General features: G+C 40.1%; 1 protein-coding gene across 1 annotated transcript in view; it reads left to right on the top strand.

The window, feature by feature from the left end:
* The window catches only part of LOC101560732 (interleukin 36 gamma), a 23,362-nt gene extending 6,434 nt beyond the window's left edge, over positions 1-16,928 (top strand). The window contains exons 3-5 of the mRNA XM_023717357.1: positions 11,729-11,836; positions 12,963-13,102; positions 16,719-16,928. Coding sequence (XP_023573125.1) covers positions 11,729-11,836; positions 12,963-13,102; positions 16,719-16,928 — 458 coding nt within the window. The remainder of the gene's footprint in view (positions 1-11,728; positions 11,837-12,962; positions 13,103-16,718) is intronic.
* Positions 16,929-26,723: the final 9,795 nt, after the last annotated feature.

Genomic DNA, 26,723 nt, shown 5'->3' with positions numbered 1-26,723 from the left:
TCAGCCCACCAGGGGGCGGGGCTGGCTGGCATGTGGTGCTGGGGGATTGAACCGTGGTCCCTGTGCTTTGCTAAGCTTGTTCTAAGTAGGTACTTTAGACCCCTGAGCCATCTCACCAGTCCGATTTCCTGCATTCTGTTTGCCAGTATTTTGTTGAGGATTTTTGGCCCTTATTGATTAGGGAGATTGTCCTGTAGCTTTCCTTTTTGGTTGCATCATTCTCTGGTTTCAGTATCAGAGTAATACTTGCTTCAAGGAATGACTTTAGGAGTATTGTTTCCCTTTCAATTTCCTTAAAGATTTTCAGCATTGAAAACGCTAAAAAACTAATTGATGGCATTAGTTTTTCTCTAGATTTTTTGTAAAATTTAACAGTGAATCCATCATTACCTGGACTTTTCTTTGTTAGCAAATCTTTAGTTATCTCTTCAATTTAATCAGTTGATAATGAGTTATTTAGAATTTTTATATCATCTTGATTTAGTTTTGGAAATTTGATTATGTCTAGGAATCTGTCCATTTCTTCTGTGTTTAAATCTTATTAGAATGTAGGTTCTCATAGTAGGTATTGATGATCCTCTGGATTATTGTAGGAGCTGTTGTGATTTCCTCTTTTTCATTTCTAATTGCTTGAATTTGTGTTTTTACTTTCTTCTTTTTGATGAGGGTAGCTAATGGTTTATCAATTTTACTTATTGTTTTGAATTTTACTTTTTGATTCATTGATTCTTTGTATTATTTTCTTAGTTTCAATTGCATTAATTTCTGCTCTTATTTCTATAATTTCTTTTCTTGTATGAGTCTTGGGTTTGATTTGTTCTTTTTCTAGAAGACTGAGGGTCAACATTAGGTTGTTGACTTGCATTTATTCTGTTTTTCTGATGTGTGAATTCATCACTATAAATTTTTCTCATAGAAGTGTTTCTATTGTGTCCTGTATGTTCTGGTATATTGTATCTGCTTTATCATTTAATTGTATGCATTGCTTAATTTCCTGTGTGATCCTTTGGTTGTTCAGAAGGGTTGTTTAATTTCCATGTGTTTATGTAGTTTTGTGGTTTCTTCTGTTGTTGGTTTATAGTTTCATTTTGCTATGGTTAGATAGTACACATGGGATGATTTCAATTCCTCTCTATTTACTCAAACGTGGGCCACAGTATGGTCTATTTCGGAGAACAACCCATGTGCATCTGAAAAGAATGCATATTCTAATGTTTTGGGGTTAACACTCTATAGACAATTACCAGGTCCACTTGATCACAAGCTTGGTTTAATTTTGATCTTTTCGTTTATTTCTTTTGTTTGGTTGATCTATCTATGTGTAAGACTGCAATATTGTTGTCCCCACCACAACATTGTGTTAGTTCTTATTTGCCTTTTATGTTTGTTAATGTTTGTCTTATGTAGTTGGGTGAACCTGTGTTTGGTGCATATAGTTATTTATGATTGTTATCTCTTCTTGAATGTTTCCCTTGGCAAGTATGTAGTGACCTTCTTTGTGTGTTTTTTTTATATCAGTTTTAGTTTAACGTTTACATTATATAACAATAGAATAGCTGCTTCTACTTTTTTTCTGTATTGCTGTGGCATAGAGACTTGTTTTGCATCTTTTGACTTTTAGTCTATGAATTTCTTTTTAAGGTAAATATATTTCTTGAATGCAGCATATTGTTTATTTTTGTTTGTTTCTCTATTCTGCCAGTCTGTTTCTTTTGATTGTTGAGTTGAGACCATTTACATTGATGGTTAAAACTGGTATGTGTTGGCTTATCTTTTTCACGTTATTTTCCTGTTGTTGATTCCCTGTCTTTGTCCTCTGTTTAATTGCTTACCCTGCCTGGCTGCTTCTTTCTACTGGGGTTCATGTTTATGGTCTTCTTTATCTTTTTCTAATATATCCTTCAGAGCATTCTGTAGAGCTGGTTTGGTGGATATAAATTTCTTCAGTTATTCTTTGTCAGGGAAGTATAATTTCTCTGTTGATTTTGAAACATAGTTTTACTATATAAATCATCAGGATTGGAGATTTTTTTCTTTTAGGGTTTGAAATACCTCATTGTAAGTTGTCTTTGATTGGAGGGTTTGTGTTGGGAAGTATGCTGTAATTCTGGTGGGTTTTCCTTTATAGATGATACGTTTCCTTTCTCTAGCCACTTGTAATATTCTTGTGCTAAATTTGTGGAATCTTGATTATTATGTGCCTTAATGTAGATTTATTTTGGTCATGGTTATTTTGAGTTCTGTACACTTCATTTATTTGCATGTCAAATTCTTTATTGATGTTTGAGAAGTTTTCTGGCATAATTTCTGTGAAGAAATACTTTAAATATCTTTTTCACTGTCTCTGGCTTTCTCACTAATTCCAGTCCATCTTATGTTGTTCTTCTTTGCTTCACCTTATAGCTGCTGGATTGATTTTTCATGGCCTCTTGCTATGTTTAAGATATCTCTCTTTTCATGGTCACTAGCTGAAATCCTGTACTCTAGATCTCATATCCTATCCTTAGGTTTATTCAATCAGTTGAGTATGCTTCCAATGGAGTGTTTAATTTCCTGGGCTTCTGCTTGTATCTCTTTCATGGATTCTATTTATTTCCTATGTTGGGCTTTCATGCTTTCTGTTGTTTTTCTGAGGTCCTCTATTTTTAAAATCTGTGTCTGCTTTAATGTCACTTATTTTTATTGTCATTTCTTTTTGCACCTTAGAGATTAGTTTTTCTATAGTCTCTTCCTTTTGTTTTTTTCACTTCTGTTCTATCATTCATAAAGTCCAGTGGATGGGTTCCAATTTGCTCTATCTTATTGTGTGCTGGGCTTGTCCTGGGTGGGCTGGGCATGTGGGGTTGCATTTTTACTTCTGTATTCCATCAGTTTGTTTTCTGTATTGTTTTGTTTTCTGTGATAGTGCTTGTAGACTTCTTATAGGAGATAGCTTTATCCCTAGTATGGGGGCTTCCCTGGGAAATGACAGTTCCACTGGGATATCTTCTAGATGGAGGTGGTTCTTGGTCTTTGAGTCTATCCAAAGAAACTACTTTCCCTATGTGTTGAGGATGAGAAGTTATTGTCTCTCTGACTCACCACCCAGTTCTATGTTACTGAATTATGGTGATTATGTTGATCCCACAATCACAGTGTTTTCATACAGCAGAGGAAAATCGATTATGGCAAAGATTGTATTCTTGCTAAAACAGAACAGTTAGCAATAACAATAGTCTTGAGTGCAGCCTGCTACTGGCCAGCTGTGATAACTATCAGACTGAGACTTTTAACAATAGGAGCAGATTCTACAATTATACAACAGAATCTAACGTATACCAGGAATCTGTATGAAATGATTTTCCCTTTAGTGGAGTGATTTCATCATGTTTTAAGAGGGATTAAGAAGAAAAGGGGCAAGATAGAGATATAAATGAGGTCCTATAGTATGAGCAAGGCTGGGCGGCATAGAATGATCATCCAAGTTTTATGAAACAGGACAAAAGAGGGAAAGAGTGGAAGAGGAAGCAGAGGAGCATTGGAGTTAGCCAGGAAGAGAAGAGACAATGTTTATTCACATGAACGTATCATTAAATGAGGCAGATAGTTGGCAAAAGAGAGGTGGAAGACAAGTAGATGAAAACAAAGGAAGGTAATAAATCTAAGTCATTAACGAAAAAGTAAGGAGAGAGAAAAAGAGACTTGAAAGAGAAAACAGACAAAATCTTAAAAAATTAAACAAAACCAAATTAAACTAACTTTAAAAAAAGACCTCAACTGGACATAAAAAGGAAAACTAATCAAACAAATATAGAAAAATAAATGGCATAAGATTCCTCTGGTATTTGCAGTTCTGTGGTAGGTCCAAGTCCGATCTCAGAAATGTGTTGTGTGCTTCAGCCAGTTTTGCAGTGGGATTCGTGCTAGGTATAGGGCTGATGTTGGCCTCTGGATGTGGGGGTTGGGGTTGGCACACTGTTATGGATTTCTCCCCAGCCCTTTGATGTGTATGTAATAAAAAAAAATGAAAGAATGCCCTGCACCCCTTTGTATTCCGCCTGTCTGTGCTCCAAAGCACAATGCTGGTTCATCTGATTTACCAGTCACTGGTGTGTCTTCCACGCCCAGCTATGGGGGGGGGCCCTCCTGGGGCAGTCTGGCTGCATGCACCCTGCTCCTGATGCCACCTTTGAGGGTTTCTTGCTGGGTCACTCACTAGGGGTCCCTGCCCAGGCCATGTGCATCCTGCTGCTGGCACTGCCTCTGAAAGAAATTATTATTATTATTTTTTTTCAATTTTATTTTATTTTGAAGAGTAAAAATAAATATTATTATAATCTATAAGATGAACTTAAAAAGTAAAAAAGACAAGAAAAAATTAAAGTTTCTTGAAATTATTATTTTTTAAAGGATACAAAATAGTAAAAAAATTAGGAATAATGCAAAATGAGAACTTTTTTTTGAACACTTTGACCTTTATTTTTTAGTTTATTTTTTCCATAATTTTATTGAGAAACAGATAGCAATGAGACAGTTTCAAATTAAATTGGTAGGATGGTTTCAATAACACATTGCATACTCTCTTCCTAGTGGCTATTCGCTGTACAAGATGCAGACATGATATCCTATATATAAACACTATTACAACAAATCCCTCTATTCATTAAAAGCATGTAACTACATATCTATCCTAACCATTTTCAATACACAGATACAAAATGAACATTTCATCTGCATCACCTTTTTTGTTTAGTGCTGTCACAAAATAACTTATTTTGAAAATATTATTTGAAAAATTGAGAAAATAGTAATGTTTAGATATACGATTTAATTACTTTCCTCTAATGTTAAAAATTTAACCCTAGTATAATGACCAAATCCAGGAAATTAATAGCGGAGAAATTCTACTCCTTAGACTATAAATTTTACTTGAATTCCATGGGTTTTTCCTCTTACATTCTCATGCTGTTGCAGAAGACAATCCAGAACCCTACTCTTCCATCCCTGAATGAATCTGTCGTATCTCCTTAGACTTCCCCAAACCATCGTAGTTGCTTAGTTTGTCCTTATCTTTTAGGACCTTGACATTTGGTCTTGCTTAGTTGTTTTGTGGAATGACTCTCTCAGTTAGGTTTGTTAGCTTTCTTTAATTACATAAAGATCAAATGCTTTATACTTAAAGGTAGTGTGTTGTGTCCACATCAAGATGGCATATCTGGGGTCCAGTATCTCTGTGAATCCTATTTCTCATGATGTTAACCTCAGTTGCTTGGTTAAGGTGTTGTGTGCTGAGTTATAATAGCTATAAAGTTGTTATATTTCTCTTTGTAATTTGTAAGTATTGTTAGAGATACTTTGAAATCATATTAAGTATCATCTATTGGTTCTTTTTCATTTATGTATGTGGTACAGTGTCTCACTACAAAGCTCATACTCATAGTGATCCTCCTGCTTTTAGCCTCCCCAGCGCTGGGATTGCAATCATGTGCCACCACACCCTGACTCATTAGCTGGCTCAGTGTACCCCAGGGGTGGAGCCAGTGTGTCCAGTGGGACCAGCGATTAAACCCTGGTTCCTGCACTGGCCAAAGCAGGTACTTAGTCCACTGAGCTATCTTGCTGGCTTTTTTTGGGGGGGGCAGTACTGGGAATTGAACTCAGGAGGCTGTGCTTGCCAGGAGGCACTTATGCTACTGAGCTATCCCTTCAGCCCTTAACTACCTTCTATATTTCTCTCTCTCTCTCTCTCTCTCTCTCTCTCTCTCTCTCTCTCTCTCTCTCTCCTTTCTTTTTTGGCAGAACTTTCTCATAAACTCAGGCCATTGTGCTTGTCAGACAAGAGCTTATTCTACTGAGCCATCTCCCCGGCTCCTTTTCTATATATTCTTTCAACAATGAATACTATGCTATGCACTTAATGCTAAATTTTTTTAGTTACTTTTAATTTTTAAAAAATATATTTAGTACAGGGTCTACAGGGTTTCACTGCACAGATTGGACTGTTTTTTAGCTTCCCAAGCGCTGGGGTATAGGCGTATGCTACCATGCCCAGTCTCAGTCACCTCCTCAGTGTACCCTGGGGGCGGAGCAGGCATAGCAGGCCAGGGATCGAACCCATGGCCACTGCATCTACCTAAGCAGGCAATTTAATCCACTGAGCTATCTGGCCAGCCAATGCTAAATCTTTGTTTTCCACTTATTGATGCTTTTTTCACTTATTAATTGGAATTTTTTAGTAAGAGAGAGCTGTTATTTTTTCCTTCTAGTTTATAACTTTATATTTATATCGGCATAGACTCACGGACACTTATTTCATTCTGTAAGCTTTTATATGCCACTTTAATTTTTAAAGTAGGAATAAAAGATTGTACCATATATGTATGACAAATACATACCAACCAAAAAGAGGAATTAGGTGGAAAAGAGAAACACCTGTGTTTTATGCCTCTGCACTCAAAGTACTGGCTGTAGAGTGCCACCATGAGTAGCTAAAGACACCATGGCAGAACTGGTCACTTACCAGCCTGTGTCTTGTTTGGGGCTAAGGATGTACAGGAACGATGAGGGGCACCTCATTTTGCAATAGTACCATCAGTGGCACAGAGCCATCCAGAGATGTCATGGAAATAGAGGATCCCACTGCGAATTATGAATCAACAGATATCTTTATACTCAGTTAACAATACTCCTTGGAATTGCTGAAAAGAAAGTTTAAAATCATATTATTCGTTCTGCAAAGAAGTGCCAGATAAAACTCCTGGGAATGAAATAGTCATAGCAGTGAGGCCGTATCTGAACAGTGATGAGTCAGAACTTTGAAACTAGTAAAATGTCAAAGCCCTGTGGGAATCTATGTCTCCCGATGTGGCCACAATGATGGAAAAATGTAGTAGGCAATTTGTCAAAGTGCACATATAGAGGATAGTTGCCTCCTCACAAGTACAATTTAAACGTGCCAACCCATCCAGAGAAGCTATAAGAAAGACATTAATTGGGAAATAAGGGTAAATACTCTTACTTCAACTTCTGTGACCAGTTTCTCATTAATGGTGGCAGCTAAGAACGTGAAGAGACAGACAGCTATTGAAAGCCTTGATCAGGAACTGGCAGTTTCCATCTCGAGGATAAAGTCTACTTTGAAATAAGTGTGGTCACAGAAGCAACCTTATCATTAAAAATGTAGGTTGCTCAAGCAATGGCCATGGTTCATCCGCATGGCTGACACTGACGGAGGATTTACAAACTGCGGTACAGGGTTTCAGGGTAGATCCTGAGGGAATCTGACTGACCTTGTCAGAAACAAAAGCTACATTTCTTGTTATATAGGTCTTGCTTTAGCTTGGTCTTACCCATCCAGCAGAAAAATATAAAAATGGGGTATAAAAAGTAAAGCCATATTAATATGCTGAGCTGTAAAAGGCTCAAGTCAACAACTTCCGACATTGCCAGTCCTACGGATAATCCACTACTATTATGGACTACTGGACTATATTGGAATATTTTGCTGAATTCATGCACCTACAATAGTTTAATGGCAATTGAATACCCATCTCTGACAAAACTAAACAAAAATAGGGGATACAAATGAAGGCCCATTTTGTATCTGTATATACAAAATAGGATAGATATGTAGCTACTTTCTCTTAATTCAATGAGAAGAAAAATTTGTACTAATAGTGTTTGGACAGAATATCATGTCTGCATCTTGTACTATGAATAACCACTACAAAGACAACAATATGCAATGTATTAATTATTGAAACTGTTCTACTAGTCGGTTTTGAAACTGTCTCATTGCTATTTGTTTCTCAATAAAATTAATAAAAAAGTTAATAAATCTGGAAATCAAAGATAAAAAAAGTGTAGGTTGAAAGGAGGGTAGCGAAATGGGAAAAAAATCAAGGTACAGGTACAAATTCTCTATGATGATTGTGATCATTATATATATCTGAAATGTACCAATAAAATCTGATTGAAGAAAAATAAAAATAAAATGAAAAAATAAACTATCTTCTTACCTCTGAATAATATTTTCCAGCTTTTGAAGGTGAAACTAGCCCATTCTTGTAATTAAAATTATTGAGTCAAGGGTACACATACTTAAATTTTTAATAGCTCCTGCTAAATTGCTTCCTGAAACAGATTGATTCACATATCCATCCACTTGGTGAGAGACTGTTTCCTCACATCACTGCCTACTGTCTCTTTAATTTGTGCCTTCCTGATGGGAGGACACTGAATCTCATTTACTGCTTTGATTTGCATAAAGCTAATCACTAGTGTGATTATTATAATTATTTAAATTTATTAAGCATTTATGTTCCTATCCAGTAAAATGCTTTTCATTTCCCCTGCTTGTTTCTGTCGGGTTATTTGCATTTTCCTATGAATTAGTAGGAATTTTCCCCAAAACATTGGATATTGAATATCTTTTGTTAGATGTGTTTCAAATAATTTCTCCTAGCTTGTGTTTTTAGTATTTCATAGTGTGTTTTTCCTAAGCTTTATTCAAGATTTTGAAATACCGATGGCACTAAATTTTTATCTTTTCTGTCATGCGTTTTACTTCTTGCATGATGTGGACTACTAGGCAAAGGCTATGAGTTCTGTCTTTTAAGTTTTGGTCCAGGCATTTCAAATTATGATCATCTAACCATGGTTCTTTCTTGTATGTTGCTTTATGGGCTAAGACTTTTTATTGTTTTAGCAATAAAACAATATTGGCTGTTGCTGTCCCGCATAATTGTACACTCACGTGTTTTAAATTAAGATAATTATATCTTTATGGTGGTTCTATGTAACTTGATTCCTTTGTCTTAATTCTCTTAATGATTCTTTTTACTTTGGTCATTTTGTTGAGGAGCTTTGGGGTTATTTTTGTTGATTTCACCATCATTTTCTAATGAAGCAGATCAAGATGTTAAGTAGCATGCTGGTCTTATCTTAAAGCCTGAGATTTCACAGAGGTCAACTTCAGCTCACGGTGATGGGTCAGTTCGCAGAGAACAAGTCTTAGACCTGGCTTGGGGAGGAAGAGGTCTTTGAAGATGGCTAAGCACATCGTGCCACCTCCACTGGTGAGGTCCATGGTGCGGATGCTGCCCCAGGAATTTTCTTGACATTTCCTCAAGTTTTCTAGAGTGTAAATAGCCCTGTGTTGGTCTGTGTGGTTCATGGTACCCAGGTCTTTTCCAGGGGCATCTTACAATTTCTGTTGTAGCATTGGTCCTCTTTGGAGCCCAAAGGATTGTGAGCATCCATCAGGCAGCCCTGGATTTGTATTGGGGAGTTACAGATTCCAAGTCTCATTCTATACTAATTTGATTCTTTGTAGTTGAAACATTTGAAGGCTGTAGAACCTTTATTGCAGGATACCTCTGTATTATTCGATTGTCAGGGCAGCTATGTGAATAATGTACTATACATTGGGCATCTATAGCAAATTCTAGAGATTCTCATGATGGCAAATGATCAAGCGCTTGATTTGGTTTGACACTTCCTCAACTTAATAAGACTGTGAGCATGCTAAATGAGTAAGTGAGCAGGATTCATTACCAAACAAATGTACTTGTGATAGTATCTCACAGCCTGAATACTAGAATCTGGACTAAGTGTTCTCTTGAAATCGTATCTATGCGTAAGCAATTTGGCTGGGTGAGTAATGTTAGAATTTAATTCATGCTTAATGATGTACATCACTGTCATTGCTTTACCTGATGATAAAACACAACAGAAATGATCTAGAAACTTGATTAGGTTAACATAGAAAAACTCTGTCATTACATTTTTTGCTATAATCAATACTGATAGTTTTCTAAAGCAAATGTGAAAGCCATGGGCCATTGTCAGCAGATAGGCTTTCTGCTCTTCAGTCATCGACCACAATGATGCCATTCTCACCTCTTATCACTTTCGCTCCTTGCTATGGTTTAGATATAGTTTGACTGTGTCTCCCACAGGTTCATGTGTTAGAAACTTTCCTCAGTTGGTGATGCTGGGATATGCCAGGACTGTCTAACAGCCTCACGGGAGGTAGTGTTTGGAGGTCTGAGCATTAATTTGAATCTCATACTTTCTCCTAAGGACAGGTAAATCACAAGCTAAAAGTGATAGGACTAGGACCTCAACAGCAAAGTACCATGCTCTTCTGAGGCCAGAGGAGGCAGGGATGGAAGATAGGAGAGCTTTGGCAAGGACACTCGCAGATCCTTATTCCTTAGCCTGCCTATAGCGGGCTAGGTTTCCTCTGCCAGGAGATGGAATCCCTGATGTGTGGGTACCTTGCATTTTCAGTCTTAACCCCAGAGTAACATGGCAGGAGGGCTGAGGTCTGGGGAAGTCCCCTAGTTTCCCCATTTTTGAGAAACCCATGATCTGTTATCTCTATTTCCTTGTGGTTGACCTTGTAGGCTTAGCCCAGCCCTTATTTCTCAGGGATCCTGGACAAGTCATACTCATTTGAGATTTCTTCATGAGAAACTCCTTGAATATCTTGGCAGGAATAACTGGAATTTTTAAAATGTTGAACATTGATCATACCCTGTTCAGGAAACTAGAACCTCCCTCTGCTCATCTAGATAAATGACCCAGGTTCTGTCAGAGCCCATTATTGCTCTCAGAAGCTGAAGGAGCTGTGACTGGGTGCAGTGGACTTTCAATTAGGATCCTTTCTTGCCAGGTAAAGCCCGTAGCTGCAAGATCCCTCTGACCCTGGAGTCTTCTGTGCTTTGGGAATGAGCCGAAAGGTAGAGCCATGGTAGGATGAATGTGGACTTTTTCCTGTGTGGGACTTGTTGTCTCTCATGGTGGAGGGGCTGGGATTTGGAAGAACCTGCCTGGTATGGACACTTCCTTTCCTCTGGATAGAAACAGATACAGTGAAGGGAAAAAGCCTTTGGCAGGAGGATATACTGGCACCAGGGGCCTGGAATTGTTAAGGTCAAATGTCATGCTTGGCAATGGGACTTCTAGGGAGATAACATTCTTGGCTGGATCTCTGGGTGGGGAATAATTCTCATCATTCTCCCATCACTGAGACTTCTGTGGAGTTTTATCCTAGGTGGTGGCTTCTGGCTAAAGATTTGTGTTAAGTCAGGCATGTTAGCTCCCTGTCTCAAATAAGAAGTCGAGGAACCAGTGTCCTAGGAAAGTCTTAGAAATGTCACTTGAGGCTCATCTCTTCTTTGTTCCCACAGGTGTTAAGAGAAATCCACTATGGGAATCTCTAATGATACTGCCATAGGAGGTAATGTTGGGATAGGGCTCTGGTGGGCCCAGTCACTGGCAGTCATGTCTGTGTCCTTGGGGTGCCTTAGCATTCTCTGCCCCTCCCTGTGCATGGCTCTAAGTGCATGGTGCTGTTCACTGCCACTGTACCATGGGATTCCAGAAGGAGGGGACCATTGCTCATTTACTGTTCCAGCTCCATTTCCTGGGATTTTTCCAAGCACAGAGCAGGTCCAAAAGAGAACAGCTGGGCTTTGACACACAGATGCTGTGGGACCACTCGTTTTCCTGTTCATTAACCATCCTTGATGGTTTGCTGTCTTATATCATTTATTGACCTTGGTAGCCTTTGCCTCTCCTCAGCAGAGCCAATAGCTTTACTGGAAAGAAAGGCTGGGCTGAAGGGTTCTGGGGTATAAACTTCCAGTCTTCCATATGGAAGTTCCAAGATTAGATGAACTTTCTCTTGAATGAAGCAACCTTGGCCTTCATAATTTTTCATTATTTGTTTCTCTTCAAACAGCAAGAGATACCCCACAACTTGGAAAGATCTCTGATTTGGATCAGCAGGTGTGGATCTTTCAGGGTCAGGCCATTGTGACAGTTCCACGGAGTAATAGTGTGGCATCAGGTGAGTGCTCCTGCTGTGGGTGTTCCACACCTCACATTGGTAATGGCCTTTTGTTAAAGCATGAGTACAAATGCTTGGTTGACCTTCTAGTAATGCATATTCCAGAATAGCTAGAAGAGCAGGTTTTTGCTTTCACCTCAAAGAAATGATGTGTATGAGGTAATACTTTAAGTTGGTCATTATTGTATTGTATAGAAATACATAAAATCATCACATTGCACCGCATACAAATATACAATTATACTGTGTCCCAAAACCCATAGATTTCAATGGGTTATACCTAGAGGGGACCTAATTTTAGCTTGTTGGGAGGAGAAGTCACTGGAAAGGTTAGTTCTTTTTTTATTTTTTAATGTATTTGGTACAGGGTCTCACTACTCAGCTCAGACTTGTAGTGATACTCCTGCTGTCAGCTTCCCCAGTACTGGGATTACAGGAGTGCACCACCATGCCCAGTTTTAGTGGCTGGCTCAGCATGCCCTGTGCTTGCCTAACCAGGCACTTAGTTTACAGAGTTATCTTACAAGCCCTTTGGAAAAGTTTTATTTTTTATTTTTTGGAAAAGTTTTAAACCAGGGTAAATAACAATATATGGTAGAGTAGCCTCCTCGGAATTAGAAGATTTGCATTCTGAGCCGAAACGGGTGACCCATCTTGTAGTAGGGGATTAGCTTGTTCCATTTGACCTCAACATATCCTATGATGAAATGTGTGAATAACACAGGAAGACAAATTTCACAATCACAATAGGCAGAACTTGCTAATGTACAGAGCTCTCCATGGATCAGAGATGCTGCTGGGAGTAGGAGCCTCCCCTTTTCCAGGTGTTCAAGCACAGATGTGAAAATATGGGGGACAGAACCTGCCATTTGCTTAACTTTCTTTACTCCATTTACTAAGGCAGTTATTGTCCATAAGCGATGGATGGATGGATGGATGGATGGATGGATGGATGGATGGACATGGTTGTTGGTCATTTGGTGGGTCTGGGCCAGAAAAAGTTGTACTCTTTTGTGTCCTCCAGCCCCACCTGGTAGATACTCCTTTGGAAAATTAGAAGGAGAACAGTTCCATTCTCCTGACTTCAGAAGGAAACTGACATGTTTTTCTGTGTTTATCACTCTAGCCACTGTCACTGTCATTACATGCAAGTATCCGGAGTCCCTTGAGAAAGACAAAGGAACTCCCATTTACCTGGGAATCCAGAGCCCAGCCATGAGTCTGTGTTGTGAGGACACTGGAGGACAACCCACGCTGCTGCTCAAGGTCAGTGAGGAAGAAAAATTATATATATATATATATATATATATATATATATATATTTGTATTTTAGTACAGGGTCTCACTATATAGACCAGACTTGTAGTGATCCAAGAGCTGGGATTACAGGCATGCACCACCATGCCCAGTCTTGGTCTCCACCTCAGCATGCCCCGGGGGTGAGGCCAGTACAGTAGGTCCGGGGATTGAACCCCCAGCCACTGCATCTGCCTAAGCAGGCACTTTAATCTGCTGAGCTATTTGGTGGGTCCAGAAAAATCATATTTTAAAAAGCCTATTTTCCTTTACAAAAATTTTATTTGGTACAAGGTTGAACATTATAATGGAAAAAGAAATATCCTTTTCCTAAGCATATATTTTTTTTCTTAGATCCTATTGAGTAACATGTATCCAAGAGACTTTCATTTATCCTGCCATTCACTGGCTGAGGACACCCATCTTCCTTACATCTTGAGATGCTCTCAGTCACAGTTTCCTCAATACGTTCTCTACATAATTCTGCCATGTCTTTCCTTTTGGAATTCCCACTCATTAGTCACGTAAATCCTAGATTTCTCTTGAGTATCTCTCTCATCGAACTTGCCACACTTTTTCCCTTTCATTTTTTAGTTTGTGTTGCATTCTAGAAAAATGTATTTGTTCACTGTCATATTTAATAACATTTTCAATTTTGTCTTCTAAACCACCCTATAGCATTTTTTAGAAGTCAACTTTTACTCTTTTGTTTCCTGAACTCTGTGATTTTACATAGGCTCATATGGCTATATAAAGTACAAATATACAATTGTATATATATAACATATATATATTTGTTCTATTCCATTAACTTAACTTTAATTCACTTAATTTAACTTAACTCAGTCCAATTCAGTTCATCACATGGGTGCATATGTAAATGGCTGCAAGCACCGTGCCTGTTCTTCAGATCTATCTGGGTATAGATGGCAGGAAACCCTTAACCTCACTGGGCTTGGATTCTAGTCTAAGGGAGGAAAAAAACAGCAGATAATCTACACACTAAATATATTAGCAGATAAATGCTGTGGTGTGTTAAAGGGTGTGTGTCTCTTTGAAGGGAACAATTGGAGCAAAATAAAGAAGCTGCAGCTCCAGAAGCAGAGGTGGATTCAGGCTACAGTGAGGAGTAGCACAGTAGGCATCACTGTGACAGTGAAATCTTGGCAAAGAGAAGGAGGCAGGGACATTAGTCAGCAGGGTATCTAGTGAGGGCAAGACCCAGGGTCAGAAAGGCAGTTGTGTGGGAGTGAAATGAAGAGGGAGGAGTTCAGAGAGAAAAAGAGAGACCAGGAAGGGCGTGTTGCCTTTGTAAGGACTTGGCCTCGTGATCTCAGAGAAATGATATCAACAAAGAGTGACACGAATGGACTTTGGCCTAAAAAGGATCACACTGGCTTCCAGTCAATCATAGGGTGTGGGGGAAAGGGCAACATTCCTTCAAGGAGGCTTTGGAGTGAGCTAGGTGTGATTCGAAGGGCCAGGTGATAGCAATGGAGGCAGAGAGGGGCAGGTACGATTTTGGAAATATTTTAAGTGCAGGCAACAGGATTTGTTGGCAGAGTGAATGTGATCCATAGGAGGAGAACTGAGAATTACATGCTCTTCTAAGTCAGCTTTCTGCTGTGATTTTGTCCTCAGGACAGACTGGCAATATGTGGGTCACTGAGGACCCGGATGAGGACAATGTCAGTACAGTAGTGAGGGTGAATGTTTGAAGTAATTTGAAGAGAGGAATTTTAAGCAAGAAACCAGACAGTAAACACAAGCAGTTATTGTGCAGAGTTTCCCACAAAGGAGAACTGGTCGTGCTGCTGTGGAATATGCTGCAGAGCAAAGTTTTAGTCAATGATGAATCACATGTAAGATCACGGTCATCTAAGACTCTATCATCTAGTGACATCATAGCTGGCTTAGTTTGTATAAGCATATTCTATAATGTTGACAGAGTGATGAAATTGCCTAGTGACGCTTTTCTCAGAATGCATCCCTGTCATTAAGTGACATGGGACTATGTTTTTAAAATGATAGAAATGAAATCAAATATGCTCACAGGATGACTGAGTAGAGAAACAAAACTGATGGAGAACAAGAGAGTGGGGAGAATGGCGAGAAGAATGAGTGGCCTTAAGCTGGTGGGTGTAGGTGTTCTCCAACCACTCAGCCCAACTCAGAGGAAGGAGGCACCAGGGTAGAGTTGTTTGTGGGAGCTTTCTTTCCTGTGCTCACTTTCTCAGTGAACCAGGAGTATAAAGAAATAAAGCTGGTGGGAGAGGTAGGGAGTTTGAAATGAGAAGGCATTTATTAAACAACCTATTGAGCAGAATGCCAGGGGCTCTTCTGCATGCTGAGAAATACAGTGATGTGTGATTCTGGTGATAATTATATGATGGATAGGTAAACATGCTACATTTAGAGAGTAGTGGTGGAATCTGACAATAATTGCATGTTTGAAAGATAAGTATACTACATTTAGTGATGCAACAATAATATAGAGTATAATAATACAGAAAATAACTGGGAACTGAGGTAGTGATGAGTGAGAGGTTGTATTTGACAGCTCTGGTAAGGATATTCAGTGAAGTTCTCTTTGAGGAAGGGATGTCTGAGATAAGTCCCTGAGTCACAGGGTGGAGCCAAGTTGGGCAGGTGTGCATGGGGCTGGAGTGTCCAGGTGGGCCAAGTACCAGGGTCCTGGGTGGTAGTATGTTAGTCTCCTGCTGCAGCAGAATCAGCATTTAGAGAGTGGTAAGAAGTAAGAGCATAAGGTATGCAAGAGCTGGGGGGTGTAGACCTGAAGGTCTTGTTAGAGAGTTTGGATTTCACAGTAATTACAACAGAATCCTGTGGAAGAAGAAATCCTTCCCTCAGCATGACATGTGGCTGAATTATATAGAGCACTCCTTTCCTCTTGAGTTTTTATATACATGTGATTTATTTACAAAAATTAATTTGACTAAATATACAATATATGCATATACAAACATATATAAACTCATTATCATACATTTATATATATGAAACTTTTTTATTCCTTTATTTACTTTGCTCCTGTGAGTGTGAATTCCTTGCTTTGCTAGACACTTCTATGTCTACTTCATGATGTTTATCTTTCTTATATGTTCTGCAATTGTTCTGAAACACAAACTTCCAACCTAGCTGTCCTTTGCTGCAACAGTTGCCCTTCCAGGGTGATGGCTGTCACTGTCCCTCTTTGGTAAGGGAAGCCCTTGGCTTGCATATGCAAATTTGCATCTTAGTCTTCAGGAATTCCTTCAGCCCATTATGTGGGAAAAGGACAAACTCATTGTTCAAACACAATTGCTTGTTCATTAACTTGTCCTTTCATCCTTCAAATGCCCTCCTGTCCCTTGTTTCCTTTCTTTGACAAACTTTGGATTACAGGGCGGGGTTGGGAAGATGAGATTTTATGTGCTTGTTCTGATGTTCCTTTGTGACACATTTTTCTAGTCCAGCTAATGTAAGTTTTTTGTGCACTTTAGAATGTCCGTTGGATGTGTTCACATAACTTGAGCATCTTGAAAAGTGTACATTTCTCCCATGAGTATCCTCTCTCACATTTCAGGAGGAGAACATTTTGGATCTGTACAACAAACCTGAGCCCGTGAAGCCCTTCCTTTTCTACCACTTCCGTACAGGGACGACCTCTACTTTTGAGTCTGTGGCCTTTCCTGGCTGGTTCATCGCCTCTTCCAACAAAGACAGCCCCATCTTCCTCACTGCAGGCCAGGGAAAATTATACAACACAAACTTCAATTTATATCTAGAAGCTTGACCTCAGCTTGGAGCTGGTAGTTTGGTCCTTACAGTTCCAAAGTCCCAGCGTGTTTCCCTCTGTATCAGTGCCATCTTCACACCAGTGCGGAGAGATGAGAGGGCTGCTGTCACCATTTCATATTCTGGATGAAGAAGCAATGACTTTGTGACCCCTGAAGGCCAGAGTGGACCCCAATAAGGATGGGCAGGTGTGTTGCTCCTCTCTAGCAGAAGCTGTTTAGCCCATAGGACAGCATCCATGTGAAACGGCACCCTGTGCTGTGGTGAATGAAGCCATGGGAGGCCATCTGAATAGCAACACCTCTATTTTCAGGTGATTGGTCTTGTCCATACCTGGATTTTACTCACTCACTGTACCAAATATTATCATGCTTGAGTTGTGTAAAATCCAGGCAGACATTCACTGAAAACATAGTTCCTTTGGACCTTCGGAAGCTGGAACCATATAGGGCTGATTCTACCAGGATAGGGGACTTTTGGAATCTGGGAAGAACTGCTAAGTGTAAAGTGACTGGAGCTACTCTAACTATACCAAAGTGGAACGTCTGTTTGTGGAGGCTGGACCAGAAGGCCCTGCTTGTTAACCCATGAATGATTGGGCAAGGCGCTAGGGATACTGCTTTTTCTCCTCACCCTCTGAGATCAAAGGATTATAATAAAGAATATATGGCAATAAAATACTAACTTTTGTTGCTTAGACTTTTAAGAGAAGCTTTAAGATTCTCGTCAAAATGGTGCATGCTTACGCTGAAAAGCAATCTTTCCCGTCCTCATCCTATTTCTTTCCATGCAGTGGCTTCTCTGTTTTGCCCTTTTTCACTTTTGTTTTCCTCAATATCTGTCTAGGTATGAGGTTTTGATTTCATTTCACAAATTACCAATTTTAGGCAGTATTTCTTCTATTAAATAGATGTCATTTGTATCTCCACTGAATAGAAGTTGTATTGCTCTTTACCTGTTTGCTGAAAATTAATAGTAGGCTCTGAGTCAAGCAAAGTAGTTACCCTTGGAGGTAACCTCCTGGTAGACAGTGTTCCAAGATGGTCTTTAACCTTCTTTCAGGATTTGGATAATTTTAATTAGAGGCATTACCTCTTTCAGCCTTTTTGTTGTGTGTGAGAAGAAATAGAGGTACATGGATTAGACGAGACTTTCTGAGGGTGGCATTAACATTTAGTAGTAGAACCAGACATAACGGCATTCTTGATCTTTGGTCTTTAAATTTCTTTCTGTTGGAGAATGGTGGTGCATGCCTGTAATCCCAACTCTGGGGAAGCTAAAAACAGGAGCATCACTATGAGTCTGAGCTGCATAGTGAGACCCTGGACCAAATACATAAATTAAAAAAAATTGTCATTTGGAAGTTATGAAACACTGTTTGAGAAATCAGTGACATTCTCTTGAGCAAGACAGTCTAGCAAGGAACAGCCACCTCACTTCCATCTCTGGGACTGTCCTTACCTTGTGGAGTGTCAGCAGATGACCCACTGAGGGTGGAATACCACCTCTGGCCAAGCAACCATCAATGTGTAATGACATCATTGCTGAAATGTATTAATTGCATACAGTAATGGCCAAAGTTGAAATACCAGAATCATCTGGGGTGTGTCTAAGATCCCAGGGACTCCACACCTAATAAATTAAATCACTTTTTTTTAGAAATTGCAATTTATTTGGGTTAGGGTTAGGGTGGGGTTTAATAATCAATAGTTTGCCAATGATTCTAGAGAATACTGATTGAGGAACCAAACATAGGAAATAAAAGAACTCGGATTAATTACACTTGAGGTAGTCCATGTATTTCTATACAAATAAGGGGATGTTAGTAAATGTATATACTTCTTGCTTATTTTGTTGATATATCTACTTCTCTAAGGTTTTTCTTCATTGAGTGATTTGTTCCAGCGAATTGAACAAAATGATTTGTATAAAAAGTATTCAATTCTTCAAATTTAATATAATATTCCAAAGTTATAAAGAACTCAAGTTTCCATCAACCAATGAATAGCTACATGAGTCATGTATCTTTGATACTGTTAACCAATACAAAGAAATTAACTACTGATGCTGGAGGTAGACAAGTTAGATAAAAATATAGGCAGGCATATAGGGCTGGGCCCTTGAAGGAGCCAGTGCAGAAGATGAGGAGTTTGCAAATGGAGAGACAGGCATCTCTGCTGTGGGTGAGACCTCAGGACAAAAGAGAAAGCAAATGCACTTACATATTTCCCTAGAGATGGACATCGGGGATTGATATTCTAAATGGGTATCACTCACTCACTTGAAAAAGTCAGGCAGAGTCACTAACCTGATCCCCTAGAGGAAAAATGTACACTTGCTACATAACTCGCTTCCCCATTTGATCCCGATTCAATCAATTTTACCTAAACAATTAAGCTTGCAATCTTATTGGCCGACCATAGTTTTGTCCCACCTCCTGTCCACCTAGTGAGTTTCCGTGTTTCCCACCTTGAACCCACCTCACCTTGTGGATTTGCTCTATAAAAATCACAAGAAAATGTGGGGTCCTTGTCAACCCACTTGGGTTCCCTTCTGTCCCTCTCTCATACAGAAGCTTTCTTTTCCTCAATAAATATGTTCTGCTCTTAACTTCCATTGTTCATGAAATCCATTCTTCAATTTTAGAGAACACAAACTCATGCCAGGTATCTTTCAGGTTGCGAGTTTCTTCCATCTGCATCACTGACAGAGATTAATTAAAAGGAATGTTAAAACATGTTGTTGAGGATACCAGACACAAAGGGTATACATTGTATGAGTTCACTTAGAAGAGGTTCAAGAATGTGCAAAAATAATCCCTAATGAAAGGAATCAAAATAGTGATTGTTTTGAATTTTTTATTTATTTATTTATTTATTTGTTTGTTAGAGAGAGAGAGAGAGAGAGAGAGAGAGAGAGAGTGTGGTGTGTGTGTGTGGCCAGCTCAGCCCACCAGGGGGCGGGGCTGGCTGGCATGTGGTGCTGGGGGATTGAACCGCGGTCCCTGATGCTTTGCTAAGCTTGTTCTAAGTAGGTGCTTTAGACCACTGAGCCATCTCTCCAGCCCAATAGTGATTGTTTTGGAAAGGAAAGAATGAATTTTCTTGAGCTGTCACTTAAATGAGTGACATTCAAAGGATCAAAATCTACAATGGCTTTCCACTCTGTACAGCAGCATAATAAGCCAGACATCATTGAAACAATGCTTTCCACTTTGTGAAGTAAAAAAGATTCTACAGATGCCCACTGTAGAATTCCAAGCTAAGACAAGCTATTAATTACGAGGAGAATAAACCAATTTCAGAGAAGGAAAGATTATTTATTAGAGAAGCGACTGTAGAATGTACTCTGCTCAAATGATAAATTAAGATAAAAAAGACAAAAAATATAGACTCCTCAAAGCAGAGTATCTTCACCAGAGAAAAGCAGTATGAACCTGAAGGATGGAAGGAGGTCCTAGCAGGCAGATAGGCAGGGTGAAGAACTTGGAGGCCCTGAGGGACAGGCAGGCCTAGCAGACAGCTTGCCTTTGTGTTTGAATGAATTGGGAAGATGTTCTAATAGCAGAGAAAAATGGGATAGTAAACCCATCAAAAAATGAGGAAAAATAAATCAAATGTGGTGGAGGACCCCGGAGAGGGCACCCCCAAAAGAAGACCATTTGCTTCTATTATGATTTACCTTTTCCCTACAGATCCAAGTGTACTGATATGCACAGAGCTGGGTAGGAAAATGCTCTACTAGTGAACTTGCTTTATGCAATGTAAATGGGTGTAGCTGAAGTGCTGATGGGCAGCCTCTGAAGCAATGTGATGGCTCAGTGATGACCCACCTACAGCTTCCTACTAAGTATGAGCTAGGCCGAGAGATGACATGCTGTCAGCTGGGATTGAGTTTCGAGAAAGAGGTGGTGAGGTCTCAGGGATTCAAAAGATGGACATCAGAGCTGAAGTAGCTGACCCCAAATACAAGATACTTCCTCAAACTCTGTTATGCAGATTCCTCCAAACACAGAAGCTACCTGTTACTGGAATCCAATACTCTATCTGTAGACCTCCATCAGCATATTGAAGAGGTGCCATGTGTCTCCTACCTAGCCCAGCTCACATCAGTCATGTACTTCCGGCCATTCTCACAGTCGCTTAACCCCAAGCTATTCTCCTCTTCATGAATTAACAAAAGCTGGGTTGGCCCAGGTTGTGGTCTTTGTTCCACTTGGCCTTTTCTCTGAACATACTTATAGATATGTCTTTGTTTCTTTATTCTTGCTGTGGATTTCATTGGAAGTGATGGATTGGAATTTACTTGCCAGAATTCCAGTAACTTTTCTCTAGGAGTATAATTTATTATTTCTTTTCTTTTTTTTTTTTTTTTTTTGCGGAACCGGAGATTGAACTCAGGTCCTTGTGCTTACCAGGGAAGCGCTTATTCCACTGAGCCATCTCCCCGGCCCCTAGGAGTATAATTTATAAACTCCTCTGGACCTTGAAAAGAAATTACCAACACCTATTTACACCTAAGAAAAGAAGAGCCAAGTCCCATCTACAAGTAAATAAAATGCTAAGACTCATTTATAGATAAAAAGAAAATGACCCAGGCTTGTTGAACTTTGGAGAAAAAAAATTAAACTAGGTTTTTGGCCTGAAGCTTCAGGTTTTATTGAAAGTACAATTTTAAAATTAGGAGTTTTTTGGTGTCTCCTCTCCACCTGTCATTATTTTCTGTATCCTACCTCACCCATGCTTCCATGACTTTGATTTGTGTTCTTAAGGGAGGCAGAGGGGCCCGAGGTCCATCTCCTTAGAAGGGCTTCAGCTGAGAAGGGGCATTGAGCTTTCTCAACCAGTAATCAAAAGACTATTGTCCTGACTTACCTAAAGGAGACATAGGGTTATCAAGTTCCATTGTTTGAAGAACTATCATTTGTCAATAATTGGAAAAAAAGGGAAAAAGGCATACAAGATCTTAGCCCAAAACAGCATTCCATCAGGCTGCATAAAAGAATTCCTATGCACACTACCATAGCTCAAAAAAAAAAAAAAAAAAAAAAAAAAAAACTTTTTTTTTCCTCATCAGGTTGTTCCAGACAAAATCAGGAAGTCACAGAGGCTTAGGGAAGAGACTGACAGGATGTCGATTTGTGAGTGTAGATCTTGTAGTGCAGAAGGCACATGTGTGGAGCTGTCAGAAACCTATGTAAAAATTCCGTTTTGGTACTAGCATAGGTTACACCTCATGCTGCAGTTAAAATATCTAGGCCCATTCTTTTGTTTTATTTTATTTAGTACAAGGTCTACAGGGTCTCACTACACAGATAGAACTAGTAGTGATCCTCCTATTTTTAGCCAGGGATTACAGGTGCCTGTCACCACACCCAGTCTCATTTGGGGTCTCTGAGTGCCCCGTGGGCAGGGCCGGCACAGCATGCTGGGGTCACCCCCAACTGCAGTGCTCTGTCTAAGCAGGGGCTTTAATCCACACAGCTATCTGTCTGGCTTCCCATCAAGATTTATATAAGGTTTTTGTCGGATGCTGTTCTCTTTGTTGAGAGGGGCTCTATGAGACCTCAGGCAACATCAGTCCTCTAGGGCAGCCAAACAGGGAGCCTCCCTTTGGAGGTGAGGACAGCCTCACTTCTGGTGTCTCTCCCCTGTGCAGAGGAGGCACATGACAGCTGAAGGGAGATGGCCCTGACTGCAGTTCTTACTGTGGTGCACAGGCCCTCCATGGTGGTATTGCGCATCTGATCTCATACTTTTCCTCTTTGCATGTGGAGTCCTGGGGTTTCTCTGAGGGGGCAGGATTTTGTTTTCTATTGCCAAAGCAAGTAATTGGGCCTGTCTTTGCCTGGGGTCACTTACTCTGGGCCTTGGCAGGTTCATCTATTTTGTCCCTGTTGTTGATGACTCCAAAGGCAAAGTTTAAACGCTATTAATAACTCCTAACCTATCTACAAATGTCTGGGTCACACTGGCTAAGTAAAATATATTCCATACATACTTTGTCTTAACTTGTATTAGTACATTTAAAGAGTTAAGACCAATATTAGTACATTTAAAGAGTTTCAGAGTGATTTCTCTGATCTTTTTTTTTTAAATTATTTTTTTATTTTTATTTGTGTGTGTGTGTGTGTGTGTGTGTGTGTGTGTGTGTGGCCAACTCAACCCACCAGGGGGCAGGGCTGGCTGGCATGTGGTGCTGGGGGATTGAACCGCGGTCTCTGTGCTTTGCTAAGCTTGCTCTAAGTAGGTGCTTTAGACCACTGAGCCATCTCACCAGCCCCTCTCTGATCTTTTTTGAATTGGCTGATTTATCCATTTATTTGCACAACAAAACATAATCATATTATTGAGCTTCTCATGACTCTCATTTTTAATCTGATATTGCCAATTAGAAGCTTGCTGGGGGATGTCAATTGTGCCCACATCTTCACTATTATCCTGGGCATTTTCTTCACCATGAGCTTGTGCTGTTGATCATATATGAGATTTTTCCTTAGAAGGGCAGCAGGTAGAAAGTAGTACTTGAAGGTCAGCCCAAGATAAGTCATCAGTTACAGTCATGGTCTGATACCCATATATTAACCTATTTGGAACTTCCAAAAACCATCCCAGTTTTTGCTTACATTGTGCCAGATCATTCATATACAAAGGAACATGTATTCTCATAATACCATGTCCCTCTCAGAGGTGTCTTGAAGCAGACACCTATTCGGTTTTGAGACAGTCAGATGGTAAGAGGTATCTGAGTTCAAATTTTGTTTCGACTGGTTCCACTGGCACAGAGGCATAATAGATTGTATGTGATCTGTGTGGGTTTGGGTCTTGGTATAGGATCAGCAAAACCTTGATATGTAGAACTTCCATGCAGTTTTCCTCTTATGAAACATATCAAGTGGGAGTATGTGTTGAAATTTAAAGTTTTATTTTGGTGACTGAGTTCCTCCCTCTCTAATTTATATTAAGTCCAGTCTAAGTCACAAAAGCAAATCACCTTTCTCCTTTTTAAGTTTCCCATGTTAAAATGAGCACAATTTTGTAGAATACAACCTGAAGGCCATATTTCAGTGATAGATCCTGAATTATTCACAGTCTATTAAAATGTGCTTCGTGTCTTCAAGACCTTATTTGTGTACCTTTGAAAAGAGATAAAGGAAAAAGGGGGGAAAAGACCAAAAGACAGGATCTATTTATCTTCTCGGTGTCAGACTGTCCCCTGGACAGCCTGCCTCTGCTCTTCACAGGTGTGGCTACCTGCTCAGCCTCCTGTAACTTTCTGTCACAACTAGTCCAGGGGTCCCCGCCAGTCATGGATAGAAATCTGCCCTACTGCTTTTATAACTAGAGATCAAGCATCCTTGCCAGAGCTACTTCCAGGCTTGGAGTCCCCTTCAAGTAGCAAAAACTTGTTTGCAACTTTCACAACAGATCAGAAGAGCACCAACAGGAAGTCCTATTCAACAACTGGACTTTATGCAAAGTCATGCAAAGATCTTGGTATCTAAAAATCTTAATATAGGTTGAGAAGTTACAGAGGCTTAAAAGGTCTGCAGATGCCTCTGTTGGTAGTAAGTAAAAAAAAAAAAAAATACAGATTTTAGAAAGGGAGATAAATTACATTAAAATCATAAAAAATACCAAAATTAGGAAAGGCACAGAGAGGGAAGAAACAGATAAGAGAGAAGCAATCCAGCAAGACCCCTGAAGAGAATTATGAGAAGCTGTAGACTAGAGCAGGTTGCTTTAGGACCTAGGAAGGTTACGATGGAAGCCTCATGCACAGCTGTAACAGGCTGCCACCGAGCCCCTCTCCAGGCATCTGTTGATAGAGCCTCCAGGGTTCACAGCTTTAAGGTGTGGCCAGGGGAAGGGAGTGTGTGCCTCACTCCCCTTCCTAGCACAGCACACCTGGCTAGGGAGGAGAGGGAAATGGCTGCACCCTGGCTAGTCATGCCAAGTCAGTGAGTCACCTTTTAGCTTTCTTTTTTCCCCAGTGCATCAGCACAAATGACAGGGAGCACCTATAATTACAGGGAGCAGGTGGTGTGTGGTGTGTGGTGGTGCAGGCAGGAGAGGAGAGACTGGCAAGAGATGGGCCTTTGTCAATCTGGTAGTTTGGGGATGACTTAATTTCCTCTGTGATCAGCACCAGCACAAAGGCTGGGTATGGAGCATGGGTGCCACCCAGTGTCACCCAGGCAGGCTCAGAGGAACTGCCGCCTGGAGATGGAAGAAAAGTCGCCCTAAGCCCTCATTAATCTCCCTCGGGACCTGAGCTTCTTACCTCTCCCTGATAATTAACATCAGAAAAAGAAAAAAAGTACTTGAGTTTGCCAACAGATGAGAACCTTGGAGTTAGAAAGAAGAAGGACTAAGACTAGGAAGAGTTGTGTTGTTGTCGTTGTTTGTATTTGGAACAACAACAAAAGAAAACCATTGAGTTACGTTAAGATTTGAGTACACAGACTCTACCAGGTGCCCAGGTTAGCTTAGGCTGTCACCTGATGCTCATCTCAAGGTGAATGTCTTAGAATATGTTTCCTGCTACCATAAAGGGGGGCCATGGCACTAGAACACTGAGCTTATGTCCTAAAATTTGGTTAAGGGAGGAAGAAAGAAAGAATGAGTGATAAAAGAGCCATTTAAAGGATTTTGCTTTTATCTAACATGTTTAGGATCCAAGGCTCTGTATGATTTATGGAAGTAGCTTCATCAAGTATTATCCTGAATCTGATTGTATTTGTTGTGTCTCAGGACTGGTATTCCCACACTGAGTATTGAGAAAACTATGGTCAGAGACACAGGATTGGTCTGCCCTTATTTGTGTCATCCTGGCAAACAAGTATTAGTTCCACCTGACCCCAGTGGGAGTATAGTTTCTTAAACCCATATGCAGCCCCCACCTCTCTTGCCATGGCTTCTGTGTTTGTGTGCCCATCCTGCCAGTGTTACTGTGCCAGTGGATCCAGATGGGCTAAGATCATCTAGCAGTCTTTTTGCCTGGTTAGCTGTTTGATGGTTCTTCTTTGGTTCATACTTTCTGGTCGTCATTAACACACAATACAAACCTTCCACCTGTGCCCACTCCCACATATCCATTCATATGTCTTTAGTTTGTATCTGCTTTTCTTTCAGTCTTCTGACCAGTCAGCCAAGATGTGCGCTGTCCAGGATTCTGTATACGTCCTACTCTCATGCCACTCTTAGTTCCATACAAAGTGAATCAATCACCAATGGCAATATTCATAAATCTGTCTATTGAGAAGATTCTTCTTTTCTTTGTCTCTCAAGGTACCCTAGTTGGCCCATGTGTGGCTGTGGTGCAGCTGCTACTAATTTTTTGGCTTGCCTTCCACTATTCCACTGTTTAAGTGACTGTAAACCAATCTTGGACTTTTTCTCCCTCTCATTCATCTGGCTGTATGGGACTATAAACTATGGCTGTAGGCCAAGGAAAGGAATCTGGTGCCACTGTCACAAGAGTTATGGGATTCTGGGCTATCTTCTCATGCATCTTCCACCTGCCCTCTGAGGTTACATAGGCTCCAGAATGGGTGAATCACTCTTACTTCACAGAAAACTGCTTTGGGGAATGTCTGACTTTGTGAGTTGATGGTTTGAAGGAATCAAGTAATCACAAACAGTTCTGGGTGCCTCATAGTCAAGTTTTCTGTCCGCAAAAGGGCCAGTAACAAAGAACTGTTTCTCTAAAAATGTACACTTCTCTGTTACCAAGAATTCTCTGCTTTAATCACATTCTGCATTATTCCATTACGTGTGCCTCTACTCAGGAT

The sequence above is a fragment of the Octodon degus genome, unplaced genomic scaffold (genome assembly GCF_000260255.1).
Source record: "Octodon degus isolate 3935 unplaced genomic scaffold, OctDeg1.0 scaffold00052, whole genome shotgun sequence".
In the NCBI taxonomy this organism is placed as follows: domain Eukaryota; kingdom Metazoa; phylum Chordata; class Mammalia; order Rodentia; family Octodontidae; genus Octodon; species Octodon degus.
This window is presented reverse-complemented; position numbering and strand designations above follow the sequence as displayed.